This window comes from Notechis scutatus, chromosome 13 (genome assembly GCF_049901735.1).
Source record: "Notechis scutatus isolate UNSWTSFEM ecotype Mainland chromosome 13, rNotScu1.2, whole genome shotgun sequence".
NCBI lineage: Eukaryota > Metazoa > Chordata > Lepidosauria > Squamata > Elapidae > Notechis > Notechis scutatus.
Genome location: NC_142021.1, coordinates 652,078 through 679,671, shown reverse-complemented (window position 1 = coordinate 679,671; position 27,594 = coordinate 652,078). Strand labels below are relative to the sequence as shown.

General features: G+C 55.6%; 2 protein-coding genes across 6 annotated transcripts in view; one reads left to right on the top strand and one right to left on the bottom strand.

Moving 5' to 3' along the window:
- The window catches only part of ACACB (acetyl-CoA carboxylase beta), a 28,587-nt gene extending 16,263 nt beyond the window's left edge, over positions 1 to 12,324 (top strand). For 4 of the 5 annotated variants that reach the window (XM_087942513.1, XM_026685476.2, XM_026685477.2 and 1 more), the window contains 25 exons: positions 236 to 373; positions 473 to 572; positions 668 to 775; positions 1,043 to 1,099; positions 1,261 to 1,302; positions 1,414 to 1,629; positions 2,014 to 2,169; positions 2,261 to 2,464; positions 2,801 to 2,956; positions 3,394 to 3,519; positions 3,735 to 4,004; positions 4,448 to 4,545; positions 4,660 to 4,780; positions 4,981 to 5,091; positions 5,565 to 5,708; positions 6,085 to 6,205; positions 6,586 to 6,682; positions 6,955 to 7,051; positions 7,436 to 7,571; positions 7,701 to 7,878; positions 8,320 to 8,432; positions 9,240 to 9,394; positions 10,037 to 10,207; positions 10,297 to 10,433; positions 10,978 to 12,324. In XM_087942513.1, the coding sequence (XP_087798639.1) occupies positions 236 to 373; positions 473 to 572; positions 668 to 775; positions 1,043 to 1,099; positions 1,261 to 1,302; positions 1,414 to 1,629; positions 2,014 to 2,169; positions 2,261 to 2,464; positions 2,801 to 2,956; positions 3,394 to 3,519; positions 3,735 to 4,004; positions 4,448 to 4,545; positions 4,660 to 4,780; positions 4,981 to 5,091; positions 5,565 to 5,708; positions 6,085 to 6,205; positions 6,586 to 6,682; positions 6,955 to 7,051; positions 7,436 to 7,571; positions 7,701 to 7,878; positions 8,320 to 8,432; positions 9,240 to 9,394; positions 10,037 to 10,207; positions 10,297 to 10,433; positions 10,978 to 11,104 (3,379 nt within the window). In that variant the 3' untranslated portion in view covers positions 11,105 to 12,324. The remainder of the gene's footprint in view (positions 1 to 235; positions 374 to 472; positions 573 to 667; positions 776 to 1,042; positions 1,100 to 1,260; positions 1,303 to 1,413; positions 1,630 to 2,013; positions 2,170 to 2,260; positions 2,465 to 2,800; positions 2,957 to 3,393; positions 3,520 to 3,734; positions 4,005 to 4,447; positions 4,546 to 4,659; positions 4,781 to 4,980; positions 5,092 to 5,564; positions 5,709 to 6,084; positions 6,206 to 6,585; positions 6,683 to 6,954; positions 7,052 to 7,435; positions 7,572 to 7,700; positions 7,879 to 8,319; positions 8,433 to 9,239; positions 9,395 to 10,036; positions 10,208 to 10,296; positions 10,434 to 10,977) is intronic. The other variant, XR_015745229.1, reaches the window with a different exon arrangement.
- A 2,556-nt stretch (positions 12,325 to 14,880) lies between these two features.
- Positions 14,881 to 24,376, bottom strand: FOXN4 (forkhead box N4). The gene is made up of 9 exons (XM_087942423.1): positions 24,274 to 24,376; positions 18,998 to 19,161; positions 18,646 to 18,749; positions 18,436 to 18,558; positions 17,627 to 17,763; positions 17,409 to 17,505; positions 16,756 to 16,963; positions 15,885 to 16,262; positions 14,881 to 15,320 (listed from the first exon to the last, which is right to left on the bottom strand). Exons 1-9 carry the CDS (start codon positions 24,360 to 24,362, stop codon positions 15,085 to 15,087), a joined length of 1,536 nt encoding a protein of 511 aa, XP_087798549.1. The 5' UTR covers positions 24,363 to 24,376; the 3' UTR covers positions 14,881 to 15,084.
- Positions 24,377 to 27,594: the final 3,218 nt, after the last annotated feature.

Here is a 27,594-nt window from a genome sequence, read left to right as displayed (position 1 = left end):
TGGACCCCTGTAGCAAGCGGGGGATGGAAGACGGCAAAGGGGGGGAGGCAGCCTTTTTTTAAAAAAAGCCTTTTTTGGGAGGGAAACTCTGTGCTCCTCACGGCCTTCGGGCTCCTATCGGCTCCAGCCTGCAGTGTGCCAAGCCGCCCTTGGAAGCGGCAGGTGCTCAGTTCTGCGGCCAGGAATCAGTGACCCGCTCCATCTGATGTTTCCCCTCTTCCTCACCCATGCGCAGAATGTCCGTGCCGGTCAGCATCTCCAACCCGGACTTGGCCCGGCACAGCACGGAGCTCTTCATGGATAGCGGCTTTTCCCCCCTCTGCCAGAGAATGGGAGCCATGGTGGCCTTTGACCGATTCGAGGATTTCACCCGGTAGGTGGGCCCACCTGGGAGAGAAGCGAGCGTTGCCCCCCAGGCCTCGTGGCCCTCCCTTGGGGCTCACCTCCAGCCTCTCTTCTCTCCGTGTGCTAGGAATTTCGATGAAGTCATTTCCTGCTTTGCTGAGCCCCCCATGGAGAGCCCCCTCTTCAGCGAAGTCAGGTCTACCTTTTACGACGAAGACGACAGCAAAGTGAGTGTTTCTGGGCTGCCAGCGCCTGCCTCTCTCTCCCCCACCCCACTGCGTTACGGCTGGGCCTAACCTGTGCGTGGGCTTGTGGCTTCCAGAACGTCCGGGAGGAGCCCATCCACATCTTGAACGTGGCCGTCCGGTGGGCGGATCACCAGGAGGACGAAGAGCTGGTGCCGATCTTCAGGGCCTTCGCCCAGTCCAAGGTCTGTTCTCCCGAAACCCTGGATTTCCTCCCCTGGGCTGAGAGGAAGCGCGCGTGTGTGTCTGCTTCTTCGCTCGCTTTAAAGGCCGACCTGGTGAATCATTTGCTCCACATCCTCCTCAGCGCAGCTGCTCCTTTGGATGCGGACAAAAACACCTTGATCTAATCTGGGTCTCCTTTTGTCCTGGTGACGGGAGGCCAGTTGGTAATATTTTGGGGGGAGGTTATTCAGATATTTGGCCTTTTCTCGTCTTCTTTCCCCATGCAGAATAATATCCTCGTTGACTATGGGCTTCGAAGAATCACGTTTTTGATAACCCAGCAGGTCAGTGAAAAGACATATATGTGTGTGTGAAACGTATATACGAAGAAAGTGTATCAGTGACTGCTGGTAATGGGGGTGGAATTAACGGCTGTTTAAAAAGCGAATGTTGGTGGCTGTGGCTCTTTCTCCTGACTGGCCACTTGTGCCTTCTTCTTTTGCAGAGGGCGTTCCCAAAGTTCTTCACCTTCCGAGCTCGGGATGAGGTGAGGGGCTCTTCAACCCCCCAGGCAACGCCTGGCCTCAGTTCTAATGTGCAACGGGTACAGCTTTAGCCTCGACATTAAACCCCACCAATGTTGCTGCGTCTCCCTCAGTTTGCTGAAGACCACATCTATCGCCACTTGGAGCCAGCGCTGGCTTTCCAGCTGGAGCTGAATCGGATGCGCAACTTTGACCTGACCGCCGTGCCATGTGCCAACCACAAGATGCACCTTTACCTGGGTGCTGCCAAAGTGGAGGAAGGCACCGAGGTCACCGACTACAGGTTCTTCATCCGGGCCATTGTCAGGCACTCCGATCTGATCACCAAGGTGAGTTGAGGCAGCCCTTGGGGGAGCCAGGAGACGCTTTCTGCTCGCGAGGGGCCCTGGGTGGCTTCCTTGCAGGCGTTTCATGACCCAAACTAGGGAACATCATCAGTGTAGCGAGGGTGTTGCCGACTAGCCCTGACGATGTTCCCTAGTTGGGTCATGAAACGCCTGCAAGGAAACCACCCAGCTCAGAGAGCACCCGGGGTCCCTCCTGTCAACCCTGAGCGTCAAATAGTCCCCTTTTTTGGTACTTCCTGCCGAGCCCAGCAGCCGATCCCGGGATCCTGAGAAGAGGCGAGAGTGGTCCCCCCCCTCCCTGCCTGTCCCCGTGACAAGCCCCTTTCTCTGTCCCTTTTTCCCTGCCTCCCCCGTCTTCCCGCCCAGGAGGCCTCCTTCGAGTACCTGCAGAACGAGGGCGAGCGGCTGCTCTTGGAAGCCATGGACGAGCTGGAGGTGGCTGCCAGCAACACCAGCGTCCGCACCGACTGCAACCACATCTTCCTCAACTTTGTCCCCACCGTTGTGATGGACCCATCCAAGGTCTGTGTGGCTTCCGTCTCTAGAGAGCCCGCCGTGCTTGTGGAGTAAGGGGCTCCCCCTGACCTCACTTTGGTGGCGCCCCCTCCCCCAGATCGAGGAGTCTGTGCGGTCCATGGTGATGCGGTACGGCAGCCGCCTCTGGAAGCTGCGGGTCCTTCAAGCGGAAGTGAAGATCAACATCCGCCTGATGCCGACGGCCCAAGCGGTTCCTGTCCGCCTCTTCCTCACCGACGAGTCCGGATACTACCTGGATATCGGCCTCTACAAGGAAGTCAGCGACCCCAGCACAGGCAGCGTAGGTGCCCCCGAGCCCTCGAGCGCTCCAAGCGCCGCCCCCAGATTGGCCCCCTTCTGCTTCTCCTCCTCCTCTCGGGTGGGCGGCCCTCCAGAGTTGTAATCCCAACGGAGTGTCCCCACATCACCCTGATGCTTCAGGTCTGCACAGGCTTCACCCCTTGGTGAGCTTGGGGTCTGGGAACCGTGGCTGAGGGCGCCCGGAGAGCCTGCAGGTCCCTCCGCAGAGGGTCATGTCTACCGCTAGGTCTGCGTTTGTGACGATTCAGTGCTTGTCTGAGTGGGAATTGCCCAAACGGAGCGAGGCGGCCTGATTCCTCCTTGTGTCCCGGCCTAGATCATGTTCCACTCCTTCGGGGAGAAGCAGGGCCCCATGCACGGCATGCTGATCAACACGCCCTACGTCACCAAGGACCTGCTCCAGGCCAAGCGCTTCCAGGCCCAGTCGCTGGGCACCACCTACGTCTACGACTTCCTGGAGATGTTCCGGCAGGTGGGCTGGGCAGGTGGGCTCAAGGTGCTCCTCTCCCCTGGCTCGCTCAGCCACCTGGGTGGGAAGAGGCTGGCTGCCACCGCTCTTCCCTAGGCTTCCCCCGTGGCTGCGCACAGCCTCTGGCTTTAATGCTCGAGAGGCCTCAGAGCAGGGATTGAGAGTCTGGGCTGGAATAGCCCGGTTCACCTGTAGACCTGCCCCTCCAGAAACAATGACAGGGAAAGCAAGTGGGTACCGGATACGCCGAGGTGTCTCTTCCAGATCTCTTCCGAGGAGGCTCTGTGCCAACGGAGGAGACAGAACTCTGCCTCCCTGATGGGGAGCCCCCTTCTCCCCCCTCGCCACGAAGGAGCTCCGGAGCCCCGGAAGGGCCCTTCCCTCCGCTCCCTTGAGCGGTGTCTTCCCCTAAGAATGCCCCCGCTGCCCTTCCTCCTCAGGCTCTGTTCAAGCAGTGGGGAGCCACGGAGGACGCCAGCCCCACCGACGTGCTGACTTACACGGAACTGGTGCTGGACGCCCAGGGGAAGGTGGTGCAGCTGAACAGGCTGCCGGGAGGGAATGAGGTGAGCGCTGAGACCGAGGCAGGCCAAAGCTTGAGAGAGAAGGGAAGGTAGCCGGGGAGGTTTCAGAAAACGGCGGGCCTGGCAGACTGAGGGGCTGCAGGCCTCCGTTAAGGGAATTCAGCCGTGGAACGGTAGAACATCCTCCAGACTCAGAAATGCAGCTTGTTAACCTCTGGCGTTGATCCGTTTCTCTTTCCTCCTCCTCCTCCTCCCAGATCGGAATGGTGGCTTTCAAGATGAAGCTGAAGACCCCCGAGTACCCCAAGGGCCGCGACATTGTGCTCATCAGCAACGACATCACCTACAAGATCGGGTCCTTTGGGCCTGCTGAGGACCTCCTGTTCCTGCGGGCGTCGGAGCTGGCCCGGGCGGAGGGCATCCCGCGGGTCTATATTGCCGCCAACAGTGGTGCCCGCATCGGGTTTGCCGACGAGGTCAAGAGCAAGTTCCAGATAGGCTGGATAGATCCAGCAGATCCCTACAAGGTATGTGGGCTATTGTGGGACCCAGAAGGATTCCATCACGGCTGAATCTCCCCTTGGAAGATGGGAAGACGCCTGCGTTGCTCCAGCTGAGCCTCGCTGCTTAGGGAGGGAGAGGATTCCGGGGCGTTTCCGGGGCGCCTCCTCCTTCCTCTCTGAAGGCATAATGGCAGGCAGGCCGGCCGGCCTGAAGCACCGGCTTCTTAATCAGTAACAGGTAGCGAGAGAGGCTGCGGTTCCCCAAAGTCCTGTAATTGTGGGAGAGCAGAGAAGGGCCCCCTGCCCCAAATCTGAGAGGGGAACAAGAACAAAAATTTTCCCCTGGTTCCTTGTTCCTGTTTGAGGAGGGCCACCAAAACGATCCAATTATAAGCTGATTATTACCTAAGGGCTTCCTAGCAGCCGTGTGCACCAAATTGACCGTCCCCCCGTCCTCTTTTCCAAAGGGATTCAAGTACCTGTACTTAACGCCGCAGGATTACACCAGGATCAGCTCCATGAATTCCGTTCACTGCAGGCACGTGGAAGAGGCTGGCGAGTCCAGGTAAGCAAGTGGGGGGACCTGGGGTGGGGGGGAGAAGCTCTCCCTCCGTCCCTCCCTCCCTCCCTCTCTCTCTCTCTCTGATATTGACCTTCTGCCTGTTCTCGTCTTCTGCAGGTATGTCATCACTGACATCATTGGGAAAGAGGAAGGCTTCGGGGTGGAGAACTTGAGAGCGTCGGCCACCATCGCGGGGGAGTCTTCCCTCGCCTATGACCAGATTGTCACCATCAGCATGGTATGGCTGCGCCTCCCTCTGGGGGAACGGCTACTGAGCAGGAAGCTGCCCTGCTTTCTAAACCGGCGGTTCTCAGCCTTCGAATCCCAGGGTCCCCCGTGGCTGGCCGGGGCATTCTGGGAGCTTAAGTCCACACACCTCCCTGAATAAAAGCTTTGGCTTCCCAGCCGTAAATTGGTTCCTTGGCTTCTGTTACGCAGGTCACCTGTCGAGCCATTGGGATTGGGGCTTACCTGGTCAGGCTCGGCCAGCGAGTGATCCAGGTGGAGAATTCCCACATCATTTTGACCGGGGCCAGCGCTCTAAATAAGGTACGAAGAGGGCTTGTTTTGGCTTCCGGCGTTTTCGGTTCAGATTATCCTAAGGAAAAGTTTCCCACCTTCTGAGTAAGTGCCGGCCTTGCTATGGGATTGCGGAACCGGCCCGTGGGAAACGATGCTTGTTCTGGGATGTGAAACAATATATTCACGTTAAAAACAACAGCTTCTCAGGTTGGTGCTGGATTGCAGCCTTTATTAACCGCTCCTTCAGCGATAGGCCCATTGACACCCCCAAATTCTTCAGGGCAATATTAGCCCGGCCACAGGGATCAGGACGCACATCCTGCCTTCGGTTCAGCATGGCCGGCGGGGCCAAGAGCCACATCTGTTTCCAGGCCCTGGGCTGGGAAAACGAGTCCTGCTGAGTTGTTTCCAAAGCTGCAGGGTGTGGCCCCTAGGAAGCTGCTCTCGGAGTCTCCGAGGAAAGCACTGCCTGCATCCGCCCTTTCCTCCTCTGGGCGCAGGTCTTGGGCCGGGAAGTCTACACCTCGAACAACCAGCTGGGCGGAGTGCAGATCATGCACAACAATGGAGTCTCCCATGTGGCCGTCCCGGATGACTTCGAAGGCGTCTACACCATCCTCCAGTGGCTTTCCTACATGCCCAAGGTACCTAGAGAGCAGCCGAGGAAGGCCAGGCTGCCAGCCTGGAAGACCATGAGAGCAACGGGGCCAGCATTTAAATGAGGATCAGGGATCCCTCGCCCAACACCTTACGCTAGCGTCCTTTTATTTCACTGCAGTGGCCTTCCCAGTTTAATTGGGCCGTGGGTGTTTTTTAAAAAACTTAAGCCATCTGTGCATTATACTAGAAAAACAAGCCACTTCTGTAACTGGACAAGAATGAATTACCGTTGCTTGTTAATGTCACAATCGGATTTCTTCAGTTACCTGAGAGAGACTGTTTCCCCTTCCTGACCATCGCCCTGCGTGGGCTCCTCCCCACCCCCTTAAAACTGGCCTTGAGAAACGTTTCTCCTCGCAGGATCATCATAGCCCGCTGCCCGTTATCCCTCCAAGTGACCCCGTAGAGAGGGAGATTGACTTTGTCCCTTCTAAAGTCCCCTACGACCCCCGGTGGATGCTGGCGGGGAGGCCCCACCCAAGTGAGTATTGGCTCCTCTGGAAGAAGCGTGTTGGGAGGGCTGGAGAGCAAAATCCAGCACTGGGGGGCGGGGGGGGGGGCGGGGAGTAGCTTGGCTCAACTAATTGTATTGGTAGGTCTTGACAAAGATAAAACTTGGCTAGATAAACATGTAGAGATGGGAAGTTGGTAGATGTCTTTGTGGGCTGGAAACTCTACACATTGATACCCAGCATGGCTGGAACGAAGAAGAGACCACGAACAAGCAGCTTACCTGGAGTTGGAGGTGGCGATGTGACGTGGTTTGTTTATGTATTAAATTTATTGGTCACCCATCTTGCCACCGGGAACCTTCTCAACGTCTCCCTTTCCCCCCCCCCCCCTCTCCATTTTGTTGTACAGCTGTGAAGGGATCTTGGCAAAGTGGTTTCTTTGATCAAGGATCATTTGCGGAGATCATGCAGCCCTGGGCCCAGACTGTGGTGGTTGGCCGAGCCAGGTATTGGCAGAGGGTTGGGACTGGCTGAGGAGCGACTGGGAGAGGGGGCTGGGGGCCACGCATGGTAGACCTTAAAGTAAGCCAGAACTTCCTTTCCTGTTCTGGCAGGTCTGCCTATAAGGCATGATAAAGAGTTCAGCACCCCCCAAAATCTTTGTTCCCAAGTTTTAAAATGTTAAAATCTCTATGCTTATGAAATAAACAGTGGCGTCCTATTCCTTGACTGGTTGCATTGAGTACTTGTAGCCCTACTTTCGGACTTCCCTTGGCAGGCTAGGAGGAATCCCGGTGGGCGTGATAGCTGTGGAGGCCCGGACGGTGGAACTTGCCATACCAGCTGACCCAGCAAATCCAGAGTCGGAAGCGAAGGTCAGGCCTTGTAACGTTCGGGCTCTTTGGTCCCGCAGGGCATCTCATCAGTGGGTCTGTCTGTCTCCCTGCCTGGCTTTTCTCAGGCTTCCTAGAATACGGCTCCGTTGTATAGAATGGGAAGGACGGGTGTGTCTGTGTGTTTGCTTTTATAGTGATAATGTACACTGGAGAGGGCATTTAATGGCGTTGTACGAGGTGCAATGACAATAAACCAAACTAAAATACAATTCCACAGCGCCTTGTCGTCTTCAGGAAAAGGGCCCCTCTGTGAAAGGGACACACCCCCCCTGCAATGCGTCGAGCGCGCCTTTTTTTGCCTTCCGTCTGGCCGGTGTGACCCGTCAGGGTGACCCGTCATTGTTCCCTTTATATCTTCCTTAGATCATCCAGCAAGCCGGGCAGGTCTGGTTCCCAGACTCTGCTTTTAAAACTGCCCAGGCCATCAGGGACTTCGACCGCGAGCACCTTCCCCTCTTGATCTTCGCCAACTGGAGGGGCTTCTCTGGCGGCATGAAAGGTACCCTTCCTGCACCCCCCCGTCCCCCCCTCCTCGTCACGTCAGTGGCCCCCAAAGGGAGGGAGAGAGAGAGAGGGAGAGAGAGAGAGAGAATGGGGGTGGTGGTGACTTCTCGGCCTCTGATTGCAGACATGTACGACCAGGTGCTGAAGTTCGGGGCGCACATTGTGGACAGCATCCGGCAGTTCAAGCAGCCGGCTCTCGTCTACATCCCCCCCCATGCTGAGCTGCGGGGAGGCTCCTGGGTGGTGATTGACCCGACCATCAACCCTCTCCACGTGGAGCTCTATGCGGACAAAGAGAGCAGGTGAGTCTCCGGCTGCATCCTCACCTGCTTTGGGGTCCTGTCTTGGGGGGGCCAGTCCTGGGCTACTGAAATCGGCCTGCTGTCCAAAACACCCCCTGAACTGGGAGTGGCTGGAGCGACAACTGCAGCTGCCTTTATTTTTGCTTGAGGTATTCGGCGTGTTGATTAGGGTTTCTGTAGGAAGATATCTCCGTTTTTTTTCTTGCAAAAGCAACTTGTTCCGTATGGAGTCTGCCTGCTTCATTGGGGGCCCGTTTGGAGCCATTCGGGTTGGGCCCTTGTGGAATGCCGGCTGGGGGCTCCAGAGGCCCAAGGCACGGAGAGAGCCCCGGGGTCATGCGGGGAGGGGGAGGCTTCTCCTGACCTGTCCAGCCCCAGCCCGCCCAAGAGGAGGGGCGTTTCCCTTGCCGGCCTCCAGTCGCCAAGGGCTCTGCTTTGCAGGGGGGGCATCTTGGAAGCGGAAGGAACCGTGGAGATCAAGTTCAGGAAGAAAGAGCTGCTGAAGGCCATGAGGAGGGTCGATGCCACCTATGCGCAGATCGCCCAGCAGCTGAGTAAGAGGAAGGCCAAGCCGGGCCAGCTCTCTCTCCCCCTTCCCTTCCCTTCCCCTCCCTGCTGCCAACATATCTGCAGCCACTGGGCGCTCAGCCCTCGTGCCCCTTTGGAAAAGTGGGGAGCAGAGCTCCAGGTGGGAACACCTTCCCTGGCCTGCAAGGGGGAGGGCGTCCCTCCTCTTCCCAGCCTTCCTTCCTTCCTTCCTTCCTTCCTTTCCTTCCTTCCTTTCCTTTCCTTTCCTTTTCCTTTCCTTCCCTCCTTTCCTTTCCTTTCCTTTCCTTTCCTTCCCTTCCTTCCCTTCCTTCCTTCCCTTCCCCCTTCCTTCCTTCCTTCCTTCCTTCCTTCCTTCCTTCCATCCATCCTTCCTTCCTTCCTTCCTTCCATCCTTCCCTCCCTTCCTTCCTTTCCTTCCTTCCTTCCTTCCTTCTGTCTTTATCTCATCTTCCTTCCTTCCTTCCTTCCTTCCTTCCTTCCTTCCTTCCTTCCTTCCTTCCTTCCTTCCTTCCTTCCTTCCTTCTCCCTCCCTTCCTTCCTTCCTTCCTTCCATCCTTCCTCCCTTCCTTCCTTTCCTTCCTTCCTTCCTTCCTTCTGTCTTTATCTCATCTTCCTTCCTTCCTTCCTTCCTTCCTTCCTTCCTTCCTTCCTTCCTTCCTTCCTTCCTTCCTTCCTTCCTTCCTTCCTTCCTTCCTCCCTCCCCCCTCCCTCCCTCCCCCTCCCTCCCTCCCTCCCTCCCCACAAGCCACTTCCTGGGCCCTCCCAGGCCGCCTCCCCTCCAACGGGCCCTTCCTGTCTCCTGGGCTGGGCAGGTTCTCCGGATCTCTCCCAGGGGGAGCGCAGAGACCTGGAGAAGCAGCTGAAGAGGCGAGAGGACGACCTGCTGCCCGTCTTCCACCAGGCGGCCGTGCACTTTGCCGACCTGCACGACACCCCCGGGAGGCTGCAGGAGAAAGGCGTGATCACGGTAAGGGCAGGCAGGCAGGCGCCCTCGACTTATGACCCCGAAGGAGCCCGGAACGCCTGTCGCTCAGTGAGGCATTATGTTCAGCGAGTTTTGCCCCATTTTACGGCCTCCCTTACCACGGTTGTTAAGTGTGAAGTCGGGGGTGGGGTTGGGAAGTGAGCCTGGCTTGTCAGAAAGGGACCCCGTGAACCTGGCCCACTGCAACCGCCATAAACATGGGTCAGTGGCCCACCGTCTGAACATGGCTCCCCTGACCACAGGGAGGCTGTGTAGGTTGTAAGGGGGGGAAAAGGGGTCAGGAGTTGTCACTTCGGACAGTCACTAAATGAACTGTCGTAAGGCAAGGACCGCCTGCAGCCAAGCCTGGAGCCTGCGCGGGATTCTTCTTCCCAGGGATCTCGGGGCTCATCTTGGCTCCCTGGGCAGTGGAGGGGCAGAACTCGGGGGTGGCCCTGCCCCTCCGCCATCTCTGGGGTCGCCCGGCTGCTCCTCCCCTCCACCCGACCCTTTGAAGGGGGGAGAAACTCCCCAAAGGGCCCCGAGAGGCTCCCTAAGGGACCGGCCGTGGGTCCCGCAGACCCCAGCCCTGGGTGGGGGGAAGGCCTCCCGGAGCGCCATGAGGACGGGGATCTTCCATTCCAGGACGTCCTTCAGTGGAAGGAGAGCCGCGCCTTCCTCTACTGGCGGCTGCGGCGGCTGCTGTTGGAGGAGGGGGTCAAGGCCGAGATCCTGAGCGCCCACAGCGAGCTCAGCAACAGCCACATGCAGTCCATGATGCGACGCTGGTTCCTGGAGACGGAAGGCGCCGTCAAGGTCTGGGGCTGGGTTGGCGGGGGGCGGCTTCTCCCGGCTCTCCCTGCTTCCCGGCTGAGTGCGGCTCTCTCCTTCGGCCCCTCCTGCAGAGTTACCTGTGGGATAACAACCAGGTGGCCGTGGCATGGCTCGAGAAGCACCTGAGCGAAGAGGACGGGGCCAAGTCGGCCATCCGGGAGAACATCAGATACCTGAAGCGCGATTATGCCCTGAAACACATCCGAAAGTGAGTCCCCGGGAGGGTCCCCTTTCTGGGCGCAGGTGGGCTTCCCTGAGAGGCTCCGCGCGTTGGTCCCTCCGGGGCGTCAGAACTGAACCGTTGGGAGGGGGCCTGGGAAGAGGCCCAGGAACCCCGAGGGCGGAGCTGGGGGAAATCAAAGACCTCCTATTTTCTGCTTGAATGGTGGGAGGGCAGAGGGAGGATGGCCCTTGCTCCCTGGGGAGGGAGTAGTAGCTATGCCATGTGTAAAGAGGATGCCCTAGGCAAGAGCGCACTTAAAGGGTGACTGACGGGAGGGGGAGGCCTTGGGCCTCTGGACGCTGCCTGCCCAGGTGACTCCGGTCTCTGGAGGCTGAGATTTCAGTATATTATGCGCTCCTCTTTATGGACCCTCTCACTCCCACGTGGCAGTCTTTGCTTTCTTCTTGAAATAGTTACTGAGCAAAACTCGTGTTTTTGTCTCACAAATTCACAAGAGAAAAAGGGGCGTTTTATATCCAACCCCTGGCCATTAAAAGTCTCTCCCTACGATCCCGCTTCTCTCTTCCAGCTTGATAGAGGCAAACCCGGAGGTCGCCATGGACTGTATCATCCACATGACCCAGCACATCACAAGCGCCCAGAGGGCTGAGGTGGTTCGCCTCCTGGCCACCGTGGACAGTCCTTCCCCCTCTTGACCTGCGGCACCGGCCGTAGGAGAGATTGCCAGCCCTCTGAGAAGGGAAGGAGGCGGCAGCAGCGGCAAACCACCTCAGTTTGTGAGCTCCGTCCGGCTGCAGCCTCGTTTGTCCTTAGGCCGGCCAGAGTCTCCCAGTTCCCAGGATCTGCTGTCCTGCCGCCCGTATGTCCCGCAGCCGCCTGTGTGCCCAGCACATAATGTCCAGGGGAAACGCTCAGAATGTATGTTTAAGTGCGTTTGTGATTATTGCCCAGGGTTATCCGTTGAGGTAAGGAATCCTCTTTCACAAAAACCCCTCAGGACACACTTTTTAAAAACACGTGTTGCAGGGGGGGAAATATCAGTATCCATCACCCAGCCAATACTTGGGAAAATCTCTCCATAGGCCAGACAGGCATTGCCCCCCAGCGCAGCCGTCTGGAAGCCTTTGAGAAGGAAGGCATCTCCGGCTGCCGGCCTCAGAGTCCCCCTTGGGGGAAAGGAAAGGTTTCGCCACCCGCACGCCCCTCCAGCGAGGTCTTTTGGGTTCTGTCACAAGCTGGCTGTTTCTTCAGAAAGAGGGAGGGGTCTCCATCCTCATTCCCAACTGGCTGAGATGTCAGATAGACCTGGTATAAATGGAGATGGTGGCTATTTATTTGTGGAATGAGTGGACTTGGCCAGAGGTGAGACGATCAAAACACACCTTTAAAGGGATAAATCGTCAGCAGGTCGAAAGTATGATGGGCTATGAAACATCAGATGCACAAAACACAAAACACTTTCACACACACACACACACACACACACACACACACACAGTCTTTCCTGAAGGAGGCCTGGGACAAAGGAGGTGATAGCTGAAGGTGATTTACATTGTTCTTGGCAGGCCTCCTAACCCTCCGCGGGAGTGCAATTGTCTCTCTACCTGTGGCATTAACGCTTGAGTGCATCTGGTATGGGACGGGGTTTTTTTTTCCCCCTAAAAAGAAAATAGGGTTATAAACCCCTTTTTCAGGGGAAGAAGATGAAGAGCCGCGTAACAAAATCTTGCTTTTTCTCGTTGTTAATAAATCTGTCTTCTCAGGGAAGGGAGGCCCCCAAAAGCCACTGCAGAGGAGCTCCAAACAGCTGTTGTTGTTTTTAGTAAGAGCAACTCTTTGATTTTTTTTTTATACAGACTTCAGCTTTTGTTTTATCTTTTGTGAGTTGGAGATTCATTAAAGTAATCTTGGTTTTCTTAATGGTCCCAACTGCTTTTCTTCATTCTCCCCAACCCTGGAAAGATGCAAAATGGCTCCCTAGATCTGATACGCCGGTGTGGAGGCTGCCGCCGTTTAGCCGAGTGTCTCCATCAGTAACGCATCTTTATTGTCATTTGTTTCCATACAAAGCTGACCGTAGTAAATTATGGGATGATCAGCTCATCAATTCACCAGGACTGAAAGTACATTTTCAAGGGGAAACTTTTTCGTAAGCCATTTCCACTTCCATATCTGCGTTTTGCTTTCGTAGCCTCCTCAGGCATTGCAATGTCTGTAAGTAGTTCTTAAGCTTGCTTTTTTTTTTGTTTTTTTAAAGATACCTCTGGAATATTGGTGTGAAACAGGTTCCTGGAGGACAGAAACCCTTGGGGGTCATGCGGTCGGAGTCACGCCCTGAGTGCTTTCTTCCAAGGGACCCAAGCTACAAGCCGAGCCGGTGCTCGGGGCCAGCTTTAGGCTAAGGCCCACGTAGGCGCTGGCCTGGGGCGGGGGCAACCAGGGCTTAGGGGGCCCCACCACTACCCCTTCTTCCCAAAACAAAGGCGGCTCTAAGAATGCACCTCTTCGCCTTGGCGGGAGGTGGCGCCCTCGGACAGCCTGGCCTGCGGGGACCCTTGAGCCAGCCCTGCCTGTGCACATTGGCCTCGGGGAGGGAGGGGCCTGCCTAAGTCAACCTCTATAGGTGCAAATGAATCCGAACCTTTTCGGAAGTCGGCAAGACTCTTCCCCCTTTTTTCCCCAGGCAGAGAAAAAGCCAATGTGGTACTATAGCCAGTTCCTGATCTCTGGCAAAACGCAAGAGGGGGCTATAGCAGAGCCGTCCTGTAACCCTTGTTGTGGGCAAGGGTCTCCGCGGGTGCGTCAGGGGAGCTTTGGGGACCCCGGGGAAGGTTGTCATGTGAGCTGCAACCCCAACAGTGGAGGGTTCCGGCTCCCTCGGAAGGCCTTGGGCGAGGAGGAGGGCTCTGCTGGAGAGAACAGAACCCACTAAGATCTCCAGCGCTACCTGCAGGGTGAAGAAACCTTTCTTTGCACCTTGAATTGTATGTGCAATTTTCTTGAACAATATTGTTTTGGCCTCTTTTCTTCCAAATTGAAGTTGATGCAATTCTGAGGCAATAGAAGGAATTATTAAAACCCCACAGTAAAAAGGCGTTTAAAAATAAATATTACATTAAAGTTATCCTGGTACTGATAGCCTAAATGCTTCATCAGAAGATCTTAACTGCAATATGCAGCGTCTCCCATTAGTGGTCATTTTTAAAACAAAACAGTAAACAAAAATTGCTGCATGATATATTTCTAAGTAAACATTCAGGGCTGAGCTGCAAAAAAACCAAAACATTTTTATGACAGTTGTAGAAAAGCTTCTTGGCTAAAACTAAGTTTGGTCTTTCATAGAAAATGTTACGTCTTCAGTAGGTACATCCAAAGTGCTTCTTTTGAAAGTGTAGTTTAAAAAACATCCAAAGTATCCTGGTGATTTTTAAAACAGTTTGCTGCAGTTTGAATAATTAAGTAAAAAAATATTAACAGTGTTTTTCAAAAGTCAGTGCTTAGCATAAAAAATCCCTTTTTTGTTTCCATAAAAATAAATTATAAATAAAATTTACAAACAGTAATACTGCTTAGCCCGAGAATCAAGAAACCTCCTAATCCTAAACTCTAGTATTTTTTTTTTCAAAAATCTGTAGTAACCTCATTAATCCTAATCATCTATTCAAGGTTTAAAAACAATTTCGTTTAGTACATTATTTGTCTTGGAACGCAGGCCCTTTTCTGCTCTAGCTATTAAAAACATCCTCTGTGAAACCTTTGCCGTCAAAGCACCAAACCAGGTTAAGGGTCTGCAGAATTCAGCTCCTGCGAGGGGAGGTGGACCCAGTCGGTGTGCCTGGGACTAAAGTTCCACCTCTCGTGCGGAATATCTGGGAGACCTGGAAAGATGATTTTGGGAGGTAGACAATTCAGGGGTGAATCTGAAGGAAAGAGCCGGAAGATCCTCTGCAGGAGGAGGAGCAGCCATCAGCAACTGGAAGGGGCTGAAAGGGGCTCGGAATAATTTCGCAGGACTTACCAGTAGGAGGAGGGAACGAGTAAGAGCTTAACCAAGGCACAAAGTCAGGAGCATAGTCAAGACCAAGCCCCCCACACCCCCACACACCCACACACAAAAGTCCCTGTGAAAGTAGCGAAAGAAAACCTCCCGATGGGACGTTGGGCAACGTTGGGTGCTTGGATTAGCTCGGGGGACATCAGAAGCCTAAAGGACGACTAAGAGCACGCGGGGAGGAGGGTGTGTATTTCCTCCTTTGGATCAAGTTAATTTAAATTTTCCAGCCCCTTTTGATTTAGCCCCCTTTTTTTTCCTTGCTGCTCCCCCTCCCCCCTCAAGACAAACCCACAATAAATTAAAACGTTATCTGGGTTCTGAGGAGAAGCAAGCTGCATGCTTCCTACCAGTCCGGTAACAGAACCAGGTCTGTGTCAAAGCTGCTCGCTCCCACCAGGTGTCTTAAAAGGCGGCCTTCCTTCTGGGAGCCGTCTGCTTTCCTTTAGGAGTCTCAGGACCATATAAGGGGGTCTGGCAACAGGGGCTGATGGGCTGAAGATGGAGGCGGCCTGGCCTTTGCCCAGTCCGCGTGGCCCCCACAAGGCCTGGCACTCATTTGTGGGCTGGGGGTGGGGGACTGCGAGTAGGACAAGGCGGCCCGGTCCAAGCGCCGTGGGGCTTTCAGAGCAGAGCAATGGGCTTGTTCCCTTGAGGGCCCCGGTACTGTGCGGGGGAGACGGCATCCAGCGTGGCGTAGGTGGTGTAGAGCCCCGTCACCTGTAAGTCTGCAAAGGCGTGGTCGCTGGCACTGGGGGCAGGGCCCAGGTCGCAGTCGGAGAGCGCCAGGGGGGAGTTGCTGAAGGCCCCCAAGGTCTCCAGGTTGAAGCTGTCGTCCTCCTTCTCCTCCCAGAGGTTCCCTTCCACACAAAGGAAACGGTGCTCAGAGGGGGTGCAAATCTACTCAGAGAACCTAGCAGTGGGGTGAATAAGGGCGTCTCCCGCTTCCAGGCTCCACTCTTTCCCCCCTGCGGTTTGACTTTCCGGAGAAAAGGAGAAAAATGCGGTTTGGCTCCCCATCCTCCCCCACCAAGTAAATAAAGCGGCTTTATTTAGTGGCAGGACCTGCCCCTCCGGCTCAGATACTTCAGTCGTCCTTTCAGCAATTAAGCTCGGACCATATCAGTCCCTGAAGATTTAAGCCTGGCCTCTCCCCGCAGGTACCCCTAACCAGGTGCACGTAAAAGGAGCACAAGGAAACCGTAATGTTAGTGCCAGGATATTTTCCTCCGCAGTCACATTTTCTGGAGCAGCCCTTAAAAAGACCTTCAGGCAGAAAAAGCTCTCTGCGCGGCCCCCGTTTCCTCCTGCAAAGGCAGCTTGAAGATAGGGGGATTCCTGCAGATGAGGAGACCCCCAGCCCCCACCCACCCCCACTTGACCCAGCGGCCACGGTAGGGGAGCCCTCCAGCCTCCTCTCTTACCTTGGAGCGCAAAGTCCATAATGCTGGGGTTGAGGGCATCCACCTCCGTGTTCAGGTCAGTCATCACGCTGAGGAAATCGGGGGCCCGGCTCACCAGGTGCTGAGGGAGGGGGCTGTGGTGGACACTGGGCAGGGCGTGGAGGGGGGGCGTCTGGGCGGGGGCCGGCGAGTCTGGGGCCAAGCAGGCCTGCGGCTGGATCTGCCGGTGAAGCCGGACGGACTGCAAGGAGAGCGTCCCCATCGGCTGGGGCTGCACCTGCAGCAGGGGGCCCTGAGCGGCCGCTGCCCCGTGGCTGCGCAGGGACCCTTCGGCCTCCGCCAGCTTGCCGGGCCTCCTGCAGCCGGCAGGGCGGTCAGTGATCAGCTTGTCCAGTTCCTCTGCAAGGAGAGACGGCCGTCTTAAGTGCCCGGCTGGGCAGGCAGGAGGAAAGGCGGTCACAACACCTATTGGCAGGGCGTTTTTAGAGAAAGGCCATGCGGGCGGTTTGGGGGCCATTCGAACGGCACTGAAAAAGGGACTTATAGCCCTTTTCCACACTTACAGCCGTTGCCGCATCTCTGTGGTCACGTGGTCAAAAGGAGACGCTTGGCAACCGACTCGTGTGTATGACCCCGGAGTCGCTGACTCCCCTTTTGTGACCTTTTGGCGAGCAAAACCAAGCGGGAGCCAAATTCCCCCAAGGTCGTATAACGAGGCAAAGCCCCCTTAACAAACGTCTCACTTAGCCACAGAAAAGTGTGTTGCTCAGTTGTGGCTGTAAGTCAAGGACTAGCTGCCCCTCCCCCGTTTCCAGGCGGCCAAGGGAGCCCTGAGGAAAAGGAGGGCCGGCCGCCCGGCCGGGCGAGGAAGGCAGGGCAGCGCCGCCCTTACCTGGGTTTGCCATGCTCCTGTGGATGGCGGCCAGGTCTTTCCGCTTCCACTTCTGCATCTCCTCCTCCATCTTGTCTATCTTGGCAGGGTTGAGGGCCCAGAGGCAGCCCTTCCGCGAGGAGCTGCTCGCCTTGTTCTCCACTTTCTCGAAGCACTTGTTCAGTGACAGGTTGTGCCGCACGGAATTCTTCCAGCCGTCGGGGGCTGTCTGTGGAAAGCAGGTGAGCCTTCCCACGCGGCCCCAGGTGGGGGGGCCTTGGATGCGCCTCCTGACTCCCACCCCCAGGCATTCCCCTCTGCTCGGCTGTGTCCCGTGGCCCCCAGAGACCCTTGTCACCCCCACCCACCCCGGGATCTCAGTGGGAAGGCCCTGCGTGCCTGGCCTGCCAGGGAATCCTAAGGGGAGGCCGGTCTGTCTGTGCGGTCCTGTCTGCATTTCTGCAGGGAGCAGCCCCGAGTCTTGGTGTCTGCCTGGGGAAAGGGGCCCTGAAAGGCAGGTCGTGAGAAAGCGGACTCCGAGCTTGGTCGGGGGAGACCTTCCCCAGTGGGGTCTCCTGCACCCACATCCCTCTGCCTCCACCGAGGGCCAGGGAAGGGCCCGCTCCCTTGCACACACCCCCATGCCCACCCCCACTGGGCTCAGCCTCCCTCACCTTGAAGTAGGGGAAGTGCTCCTTCATGAAGCCGTAGATCTCGCTCACGGGGAGGCTGCCCGTCCGGCTGTTCTTCAGGGCCATGGCGATCAGGCAGCTGCCGGAGGGACAGGAGAGGGTCAGTGGCCCAGCCGCCTGCAGCGTTCCTGGACCCCGGCTCCTCCCATGGAAGGCCCCTCCCGATAAAGGGGGGCTCCCCTCCCTGGGCTCTGACTCACCTGTAGGAGTAGATGGGCTTGGGGAAGTGCTTGGGGTGCAGCTCGGGGGCTGCGTGAGGAGCCAGGCGGGGCTGAGAGAAGGAGGGGTGGGCGCCGTAGGAGGAGGTGCTGTAGATGGTCACCGGGTTGCACTGTGGCTGAAGCGAGAGGGAGAAGACTGAGTGACCCCTCCCTGCAAACGCTGCTGGGAACACCCCCGTGCCTCCCCCCACCAAGGCAGCCACCGGCAGGGGGCTTGGGAGTCCCCACACGTGATTTTAGTCTCCTCTAGGCTAAATGGACGGGAGGGGTCTTGCCTCTGGCGGCTGGGGCGGGGGGAGGCTCCACCTGCCCAGTCTGCAGTTGGCTCTGGTTCGCTTAACAGGGAGGCGTCCGCACAGAATGGAAGCCTGCCTCCTTTTCAGCTGCGCCAGGAGAGGGAGAAACAGGCCAGCGGCTTTGGCGAGGAGACCCATCATCCTCAGCCAGTGGACCGTAGCCCAAACCAAAGCTCTGAGGCCTGGGTGGAAACCAACACGTTGGCTCGGCGTTCTTCCTTGCTGGTGCAGAGACTAACACAGGGAACACCTGCTACGAGAACGGCCTTACGGTGCCCACCCCACTCTTTTCGGCCGGAGGCTCCCTTCACCTTTGGCCCACAGATTAAACGCTTTGCGTTGCACTGCCTGGGTGTTCTCAAGTGGGTGGAACAAGCACACCTGCGCAGCTGAACCTACAGCCGTGTAGACGTTAACCCAGGACAGCAACTGAGGTGAGGCATGTTTCCTGAAAGTTGGGCTGTGACCCCCGCCCAAAGCCTGAATCCGTACCTGCTGCGTGCTGTGCGTGATGGTGAAGATCTGCTGGGTGTGGCAAGAGGGAGGGGGGAAGAGCGGGGACGGCCGCGGCTGGAGGCTGGGGGACGGCTGTCCCCCCACCAGGTACTGGCTGATCTGGGGTGGAAGGGAGAGGAACAAAAGCATCAGATGCGCAGGGCATGAACCCCCCAGCCATTAAAGAGGACGGGAGCCTGTTCTTACGTCACTTTCGTGGGGCGAGATGGTGTGAAGTCCCAGAAGGTTTGGAGACACGCTGGCTTGTATGTGAGGCGTAGCTCTTGGGGGCCCCGAGGTGTGAATGGCACCTGTCATAGAAAAGCAGTGAATGGAAACGCTTCTTCCGGGCTGCTCTGAATCCCCCCGCAGCTCCCTGTGGGGTCCATAGGCTCGCCTAGCCACTGATCATTGTAACGGGGCTTATTGAACTCAAGTCCATGCTGGTTTTACACCGTTCATTTGCTCTTTGTGTTTTTAGAACAGCCGCTAGGCATCACAGCCCTGTGGAATCAACGCAACGGAGGCCCAAGCACGAAAGGGCCACGGCGTTTTCTACCTGTCTGCTGCAGGACCACGTTCTGGGAAGCGAGGCCAAAATCCATTCTTTCGCTGGTCATCTGCTGCAGCCGAGGGACGTCCACGGAGGTCAGCCACGAAAGGGACTGTAAGTCGCCGGGGAAGTCATCTTCGCTCAGATGGGAGGGGTCAGAGCCCAACAGCCTAGGCAGGGATAATGGAGTAGTTTTGGTGGCCTGCTAGCCTAAAGGTAAGGCCGCACCTGTTCTGACCATGTTTTTATTCCAGTTGCCCGCAGGCTCCATTCTATAGGGCTCTCGTGCGTAGGAAAGAAAGCAAAGACACGAAGAAGGAGAAACATTTTCCTATCGTGCGGAGGAAGATAATACTTAAGGGCCAAAAATTAAGGGCCTAAGAGCACCAAATTCGGCTCGAGAATAAACTTTTTGCAGATCGTTTCTAAAACTCCTGTTTCTGCTCCACCAAAGTCAAGTTAACTCAAGGTTCACGTGGCCCTCGGAGCCTGCTGGAGTTGCACAACACAGCAATGCCAGAAATAAATAATTTGAAATAGCGAGAAGGGTTTAAAATAACCTGGAATATTACAGTGCCTTCTTTGCATTTTCCAAGGCTTTGAAATGCTCTCTGCAACTGTCCAGCAAAGCAAAGCTTCCCAGCTGAAAACTCCTGGGCAGTTTCCCTGCCTTCCTGGAGGCTTACGGGGCCACAAGCCGATCGCTGTTATAACAGCAGGCGCCTGGTATGCTGGCTAGGCCCGCCTGTCCTCCTGCCAGCCTCCTCCGGGGCCTGTTTTCTTTTTAATGCCATGTGTTGATGTGGCGATAACCAACATTGCCATGGTTACACTTCTACAGTTATTTTGCAGAGCCAGCCGAGTCCCTTCCATGCCTGCAAAAGGACATCAGGTGACCAGTCTCCCTGCCCGGCCATTGGCCCAACTGTAAGTAAACACCAGCATCAGATGGTTCAAAAGCGGGGAGCCACCCTTGTCATTCGCAACAGTTGGTGGCCCTGCGCATTGTCAGCCCAAAGGCCATTGTGTGGGGAGAGGCTGTTGGCTGCCGGCACGTGGCGCCCCTTTTGTTTTGGCTTAATTGTTTCCTTCTGCCCACCCTGCCTCCCTCCCCCTTTTTACCAGTTCCCCATTAATCTGCCTGAGTGACGGGAGACACTCCGCCCAGGCCATCTGCCACTCTCCAGCCCCACACGACAAACAAGCGGGGTCAATGGCCTCCTTCCAGGACCGCTTGCACACCGCAGGCCCCCACTGTCCGGTGGGCTTCGGCCCCTTCCTGGGTGGAAATGCTCCGTGGGAGCTGAAAGGCATCCGGAAGCTTCAGTCCCCGTTTCATTGCCTGGCTGCAGCTTCAAGAGGTTTCTGTCAGTGTTTGCCACTCCACCAGGCATCTGGTATGTGGCAAAGAGAAAGAGAGAGAGAATCCACACCCTTTCCCCCAGCAAATGCCCTGGTGTCTCTGAGGAATGGGCACCGGTCCCTGTGCCACCACCTCTTCCACAAACTGGCACCCTTGTGGAGTTAGCTGGAGGTGTGAAAACATAACTCTGGGAAACAAATACTCCTCTCCTTTAAAAACTTCCCTACTAACTTTCTCCTTTAAAATGGCCCTTGATTACTTTCCTGAATTCTTCGGTACGCCTAGGAAAGGATTTTGGGCTGTGGAGCAGCTCGGCTTCTTAACGCTGCCCTTGAGAAAATAATCCCACTTTGAGCAGGGCTGTTCCCAAGAATTTCCGCGGATTCTTTCCCGACAGAGCAACAGCCGCCTCTCCTGATGCTCCTTTAAATCAATTGTGAGTCTGATTAGCAGACTTTTATCAGATTTCCCCGTAGAATTATGGAAAGGGGAATGGAAGGGTTATTTCTCCCCCCTGGGAGATTTCTCGCTCTGATTATTTGCCCCAAGAGATTTGGGACCGTTTGCCTGCCTGTTGACAGCCGATCCCTGCCTCTTCATTCGGTCCTGCTAAGGAGCCCCCCCAGGGGAGGGCAGGGGGTGAGGGCGGGAGTCTGCTTGCCAGGCCCATCGGTTGAGCCAGAGTGCTGGTGGGACGGCTTCTGAACTTCAGAACAAGGGTCACTTTAGCTGCACACACACACACACACACACACACACACACTCCCTGCCTTTGGGGGGATGAGAGCACCCCGTTTTAAGGAATGCATTTTTAAATCTAAAATGCTTTTATTCTCCATTCGCCCTCCTCCGCACTCCAGTTAGATGCCCAGAGCCCTTGCCTCTCTTTTCCTGAGAAGCGGTAGAGGAGGAAGGATTGCGTTCAGTCGCAGCTGACTTTTCCATGGGCAGATGACGGTGCTGTGCTTTTGGCTGGGCCGAAGGACCTTCTCAAGCCCCAAGCCCTCCAGGGCAGCCTCCTCCGCGCTCCTCAGCTGCTCCTGAATGCTGGAGAGGGGCGGGCAGTGCCCCCAAGGCAGGCCAGCGTAGCCTCTCAGGCCACGGAGGGATCCTGGGCTCCGATCCTTTTGAGGGTCCCTCCATCTCCTCCCCTGGCAGCCCTCTCTTCGCGGAGATTATCCCCAGGCAGCTCTATTTGCTGGGACTCCCTGGAACCTCAGAGGCTCTTTGCTCCCTCACCTCCCCACGTTTCCGATTTGTCACATTGTGGTCAAGAGAGTCTCCTCAAATCCTCCAGGAATCTCCTGTGGGCTGCATAGGGCCCTTCGGAGCCTATGCCCTAGCAAGATCAGGTTCACACGCACACAGAAATGCACCAGCATGGATCCTCAGCCCGTTGGATAACATGCAGAAAGGGGGAAACATGCAGCAGGCCTACCCTTAGGAGGAAGAAAGCAAGGGTTGCTAAAATTTAAGCGAGCAATGTAAGGGAAATTTAACGAAGAGCTCTGCCTCTGGCCACAAAGGAGAGAGAGAAGAAGTGTTTGCTTCCACCTCAGTTTCACTTGGATTCAGAAGGATCCTAACATCTCTCCGTAGAAAGTTGCCCATTCTGCAGACTCCTGACTCTGGTCTTAGTCTGCCGTGGCCAAGAAGTGTTTTTTAACCCTGACTTTGAAATCCGCTTCCCTTCGTGTCTACCAGCCCCATAGAAATCTTCCAAGGGAAACAGAAGTTTATTCTCAGCACAATTACCCCTCCCTTCCGCTAATTGGGGGCCATTCCTTCATGGGCCCCCCTCCCGTGGAGCACTCGGGGCACTGTGGTGACAGGAAGAAAGTAAATTGACCTGATAGAATTTGACAGGTCTATTCTCTTCTTAAAAATCGGTCAGTCTGGAAGGTTTTCTTTTACATAATCCAAAGTGGTTTCTCATGAAACAGAACAAATGCTACAGCGATAACGGCCTGGATTTTGTATATATTTTTGCCACTTTTAAACGGGGGTCATGCAATTCATGGGTGGAAAAATGACCACAGTGATAAATTACAGCTTTAGTTTTGAGACGGGGGAAGGAACAAGAAGAATTTGGGGAACGGGTCTGTTTATAGAAATAAGCATTTTTGTAATAAGGTGACTTGTTAAAGGCTGCCCGAAACTCTATGTAAACTTAAAAGCTATAAGCGTCAATCTTTTTACTTAGAAATAACCTGGACTTGATCTGCCAAAGGACTGCATATTTGATTTAAGCAGGTATTCACGTTTCTTATGCTAAGAATTGAAGATTCTTGCCCACATGATTTTCAAATTCCATTTATTCTCCCAAAACCTACTCTTACCAAATTTGGCAAGTACAGATAATTAACAACCTGAACTTAGCAATGGGATTTCTGTACAGAAGGGCAGAGATGGTTACGGGCAGCCTGCATGAGTTCACCATGGAAGACCTCTTAGCGTAATGGTGGATACCGGTGCCACAGCCACTTTGGGGGCTTGGTCCTCTTGCGATGGGGGTCTTGGGTCTGCAGGCCCTAGATCCTTCTTGTTCCCCAGCATCTACCAGAGCAGCTTCAAAACTGGGCCAGGCTGGAGTTAATTCTCTCCACCCTGCACTGTGTCAGTGTGATCTGTTTGTTTTGGGAGGAGGGGAAAGACTGTGAAATTCGGACAATGCTTCCCCCAATCTAGGGTGGCCTCCTTATCCATATTTGCAAGACAGAAAAGCCACAAGCGGAAGAACGCTTTTTTGAAAAATGAAAGGAATATCTCTAAAGCCACCCTGGAGCCAAGCAGGTGAAACCGGAGGTTCCACAGAGGGATTTCTCCCCTGGATTTGCCCCTCCAGCCACCCAGCTCATGCCCAATAGGGAAGAATGCGGCTTTTTAGGCATCCCATGGATCTTAAACCATGGAAGGTTTTGTAAAGAACGGCCCGAGTGGAACTCAGATCAGACGGGCATCCAGGGACTTCATAGTGCAAGAAGACCAGACGCAAGATTGCCAAGAAGGAAAGTGGCCGTTGGAACCACCTGTCGCAACCAAGACAGCCTTCAAGGTCAACCCCAAGTAAATCATGCTGCAGTAGTCTAGAAAGAAGAAGGACCATGGTGACCCAGCACACCAGGTCCAAGCAGAACAAAGGAGATCATGGCCCAAGTAGCGCCCCCCCCCCTCCTAAACCAGCCTTGGACTTCCCAGGGAGTAGAACTGGGTTCAAATCAGACTGGACTTCCAGGCTCGGGAAGAGTCAGCAGCAGCCCAACCTCCCCAGAAGCACCGGACCTCCCCCTTCTGGAGGGGAGGGGGCAGACCCCACCGTGTCCCTCAACTGCCAAGCCTGGATTCCCAGAGGGAGAGCCGGCATGGCTCCCCACCCCTCCCCCACCCCATGGCCGTGTCTGCCGATAGTGGCTTCCCACCCAACCACACCCCAAATGGAACTGGGTTCAGAAAGGGGGGCTCTGGGGCCCATTTTCCCAGGGGATGGGAATCTGGCAAGAAAAGGACGGTTTCCGGGGCCCTGAGGGCCACCTCTGAAAAGGGCTGGACTGGGCCAGGTGCTCCGATGGAGGAGACGCTGCTCCTTCCCTGAGCACCTCCGCAAATGCTCCAGGAGGCCCCACGCAGCGCTGGTGCGACTCACTTTGAATGCAAAATAGACTTTCCGAGGAAATCGGGGCTCGGAGCCCAAAAAGTTGGGTTTAGGAGAGGTGGGGACCCCGCTTCTCCTGCTGCCACAAGGAAACGGGGCGCCGAGGCAGGCGGGGGGGCAGGCAAGCCTTAGTGGCAGAGACTTGGGACGTTGCCTGCGCGAAGGTTGCGCTCAGGGGACGCCTCGGCCAAGCCCCGAAGGCGGGCCGGACTCCAGGGGCGAAACCCTCCGGGCGAGAACGGGGGAAGCGGGGCGGGCGGCGCTCACCTGTAGTCCTGCGGGGAGGGCCGCCGGCGGGCCGGTCCCGGGTTCCTGACGAGGCCGGACATGGCGAAGGCGGGGTCGCTTTCGATCATGGCCTGCCGGGGAGAGAACGCCGGGTAGCTATCCAGCACTTCAGCAGGGAGAGGCGGGGAGGCGCCGGGCGGGGTCCCCGTCTCCAGCCCCCGGGTCGAAAGCGGCGCCCGCCCCCCGGGGCACAAGAGGGGCGGAGGGGGCAGCGGGGCCGGTACCTCCGAGGCCGAGCGGGGGGGGCTCCTCTGCCTGCCTGCCTTGCTCCTCTCCCGGGACTGGCCCGGCGGGGACCGTCAGCGGGCCCGGAGCAGCGCAGGGGAGGCAGCTGGCGGGGCGGCCGGCCGGCCGAGCAGCGTTTTTAAATTTCCCTCGCCGGAGCTGTCCAGCTGGAGCATGCGCGCCCGGGGCCCGAGGGGAGGGGGAGCGGCCGACCCTCCTCTGCTCGAAGGCGGGCGGGCGGGGGGCGCGGGGCGGGCAGCGCGCGGGGCGGGCTGGCAAAGGCGCGGCGGGCGGCGGGCGCAGACCCCGACTCCTCGTTGAGGACTAGCCGCTTGCGAGGTCTGCGAGGCCCGCCTTCCTTCCCGCCTTGGCCGCCCCGCCGCCCGCCCGCTCTCTCGCCCGCCCGAGACGGCGGGAAGGGGCCCGCCAGCCGCCGCCTCGCCCCGGCCGGGCCTTCCTCCGGGGGCGCTCTCCGGCCGGGAGTTTTTTCCCAAGGGAGCCCCCCAAGGGTCCCCCCCACCCCCTTCCCAACCGCCTTCCCCAGTCTCTCAGGCTGCGAGGGCTGGCTGGGGATGCTGGGGGATGTGGTCCCTCCAGTCCCCTCTCCTGCGGGACTCTCGGCCGGGAAGGACCCCCCTAGCTTTTCCTGGGGGGCAGTGTGGCTGAGGGTTACCTGTCCCCTCCTTATAGACAGAGCGCTCCCTGGTCCTGAGTGACCTTCACCCTGCAACTCCTGCTGAGTCCCGGCCTGGTCCCCCAGTCTGCCTCTCCCAGGCCATGAAAGTGGAGCCCCCACGCCCCCTCCCCAATGTGCCCTCAGGAGAGGGGCAGCCCTGCGCAGGGAGGTGGGCCTCCCCTCTGGCTGAGGACCTGGAGGGGGGGGCTGGATGTGGGGCCAGCGCTTGCCCTGCCCCGCAGAGTCAGGCTCAGCCCTCCGATGGTGTGTCCCTTTCCAAGGCAGAGAAACCTCTTGGTAGTTTAGGAGGAAAGGATGAGAACTCATCCTTCTGTGTCTCTTCAGATGGAAATTCTGCCTGTTACTGAGTGGGAAGGGTGTAAAAGAGAGAAAGGACTGGCAGGAAAGAAAATTAATGCTGAACAAAAAAGAGCCCATGTCAGCATCGCTTGACAGGCTGCAAAAACAATGGCAACTGTGAGAGGACACAAAACAAGTATGGTGTTTAAATTCACCTCTCCTTAGAATTGGCAAGGTCCATTTCATCTACATTTAAAAAACAAACAAACCGCGTTGATATTCTTAAACCCTCTTTGTGTCTCTTGTAGGCAGGTTTCTAAACTGAAATAGATGCGGTTGTTTCAGTTTTCTAAAACTAAAACTGGCTTCTCCCCCTGGCGCGTGAAAAACGTGTGTCAGTAACACTTTTTATCTGTGTAACAAATAGTAGTTAAAATCATTACATGTGAAATTACCAATTAATCCCACAGGGGTAAGGCCTTTGGTAGAAGCCTATCCACTTGGGACCGTACAGATGGTGAATCGGAGTTTTACAATGGTCCCAACCTCCGATTAAATGCAGAGATGTAACGGACAAAAAAGGCCTTCCTCAAAATTTGGCTAGAGAATAAAATATCAGGTCCTAGTGCCCAACAAGTTCAGCATAGTACAGTCTTTAAAACTTTATTCTTGTACTTCAGTGGATCCGTGAGCAAAGTTTATTCTTGGGATTGCTGTAGGAAATTGCTTGTGCACCAACATTGCACAGCCTGAAAGAAATATATGCAGCAAAGTTCTCTAGAAAGCAGAATATAAGGGAGAAAGCTGACACGAAATTCCCTGTGAAAACTGCTTTTCTGCTGTTTCGCTACTGCTCTCTGTTGCTCCTGATCAAACTTCACATTAAATCTTCAGATAACTTTTAGTGTCCCCACCCAAGTGGTCCGTCGCAGAACCTGGCAGGAGCCCCTCTCCTCCCCCAGCCTCCAGGCACAACTGGAACCAGGGTTTGATTCAAAGCTGAGCAAGGAAGGGCTGTTTTTGGTTCTAACAGTACAGAGACCTGTGATACAGGTAGGCTTGCAAATACTTCGGTGCTCCCTGCCCCCATTTATTTTTAATTTCAGAAAAAAATATTTTAAATAATGGCTGGTCGTTGGGGGTAGAGATACCCACTTTCTGTGGCATGGCCTGAGACCTGGTTTAGTATTAGCAATTAAATCCTTTTGTGTATTTAAATCCCCCATTCATATTTTCTGTTTCTATATTTTACATCATCTGGGCAGAATCATTGATGCTTCTTTTGGGCAGAATTACTGAGACTGCCGAAATTAAAAGATGTGAATTATTATTTTTAGCGCTAGGCCTCATAATTCTTTCTTACTTTAATAGGACAGATCTACCCATGGCCTGGAGATGCATTTACCATCCCGTTTAATTTCAGTTTTGACTTGGCTTGGAAATGCCATTAAACCATTTTTTCTGCCCTTCCTTGGCCAGAAACTGATAATTTTCAAATAACGAGTAGAAATCAGTCTGGTCCCTTTTATTTTTCTTCCCCTACTCAAGGGCCATGCCCCACAATTTAAAACCAATATTTCCCAAAGCACTTCATGGATTTGGGGAAAGGTCAATTAACTTCTGTTTCCTCTGAGCAACCCTGGAAAGAACGGACAGCAGTTGTGTCCAGAGCTATTTGTCCAGTGACCTTCAAGGGCAGGAAGTTCACAAGTGCAACTAACAATGTCATCTCAAATTTGCTCCTGGGTTGGTGTATCTCAAGAGAAGGGACAACGGTTGTGCAGCCTCTCCTCCTTCCGCAATACTCCGGTTCCAAGCTCATCACCGAGAGATCTTATTCATTATTGATTAAGCAAATGTATATGGGCGCCCAACTCACACATAGGTGACTTTAGGTGGCTTGCAACGTTAAAAATCCACAACCTTAAAACCCCCTTTTCTCCCCTCCTCCCAATCAAATCCACCACCTGAGGGACTTTATTTCCATTGGTGGTCTTCAGGCCCGCTGGCAAAACCACGTCTTCAGGGCCTTTTCGGAAAAAGAAGAAGATGGGGGCCAATCTTCCCCCAGGGCAAATGATGTCTGATAGAGAAGGGGC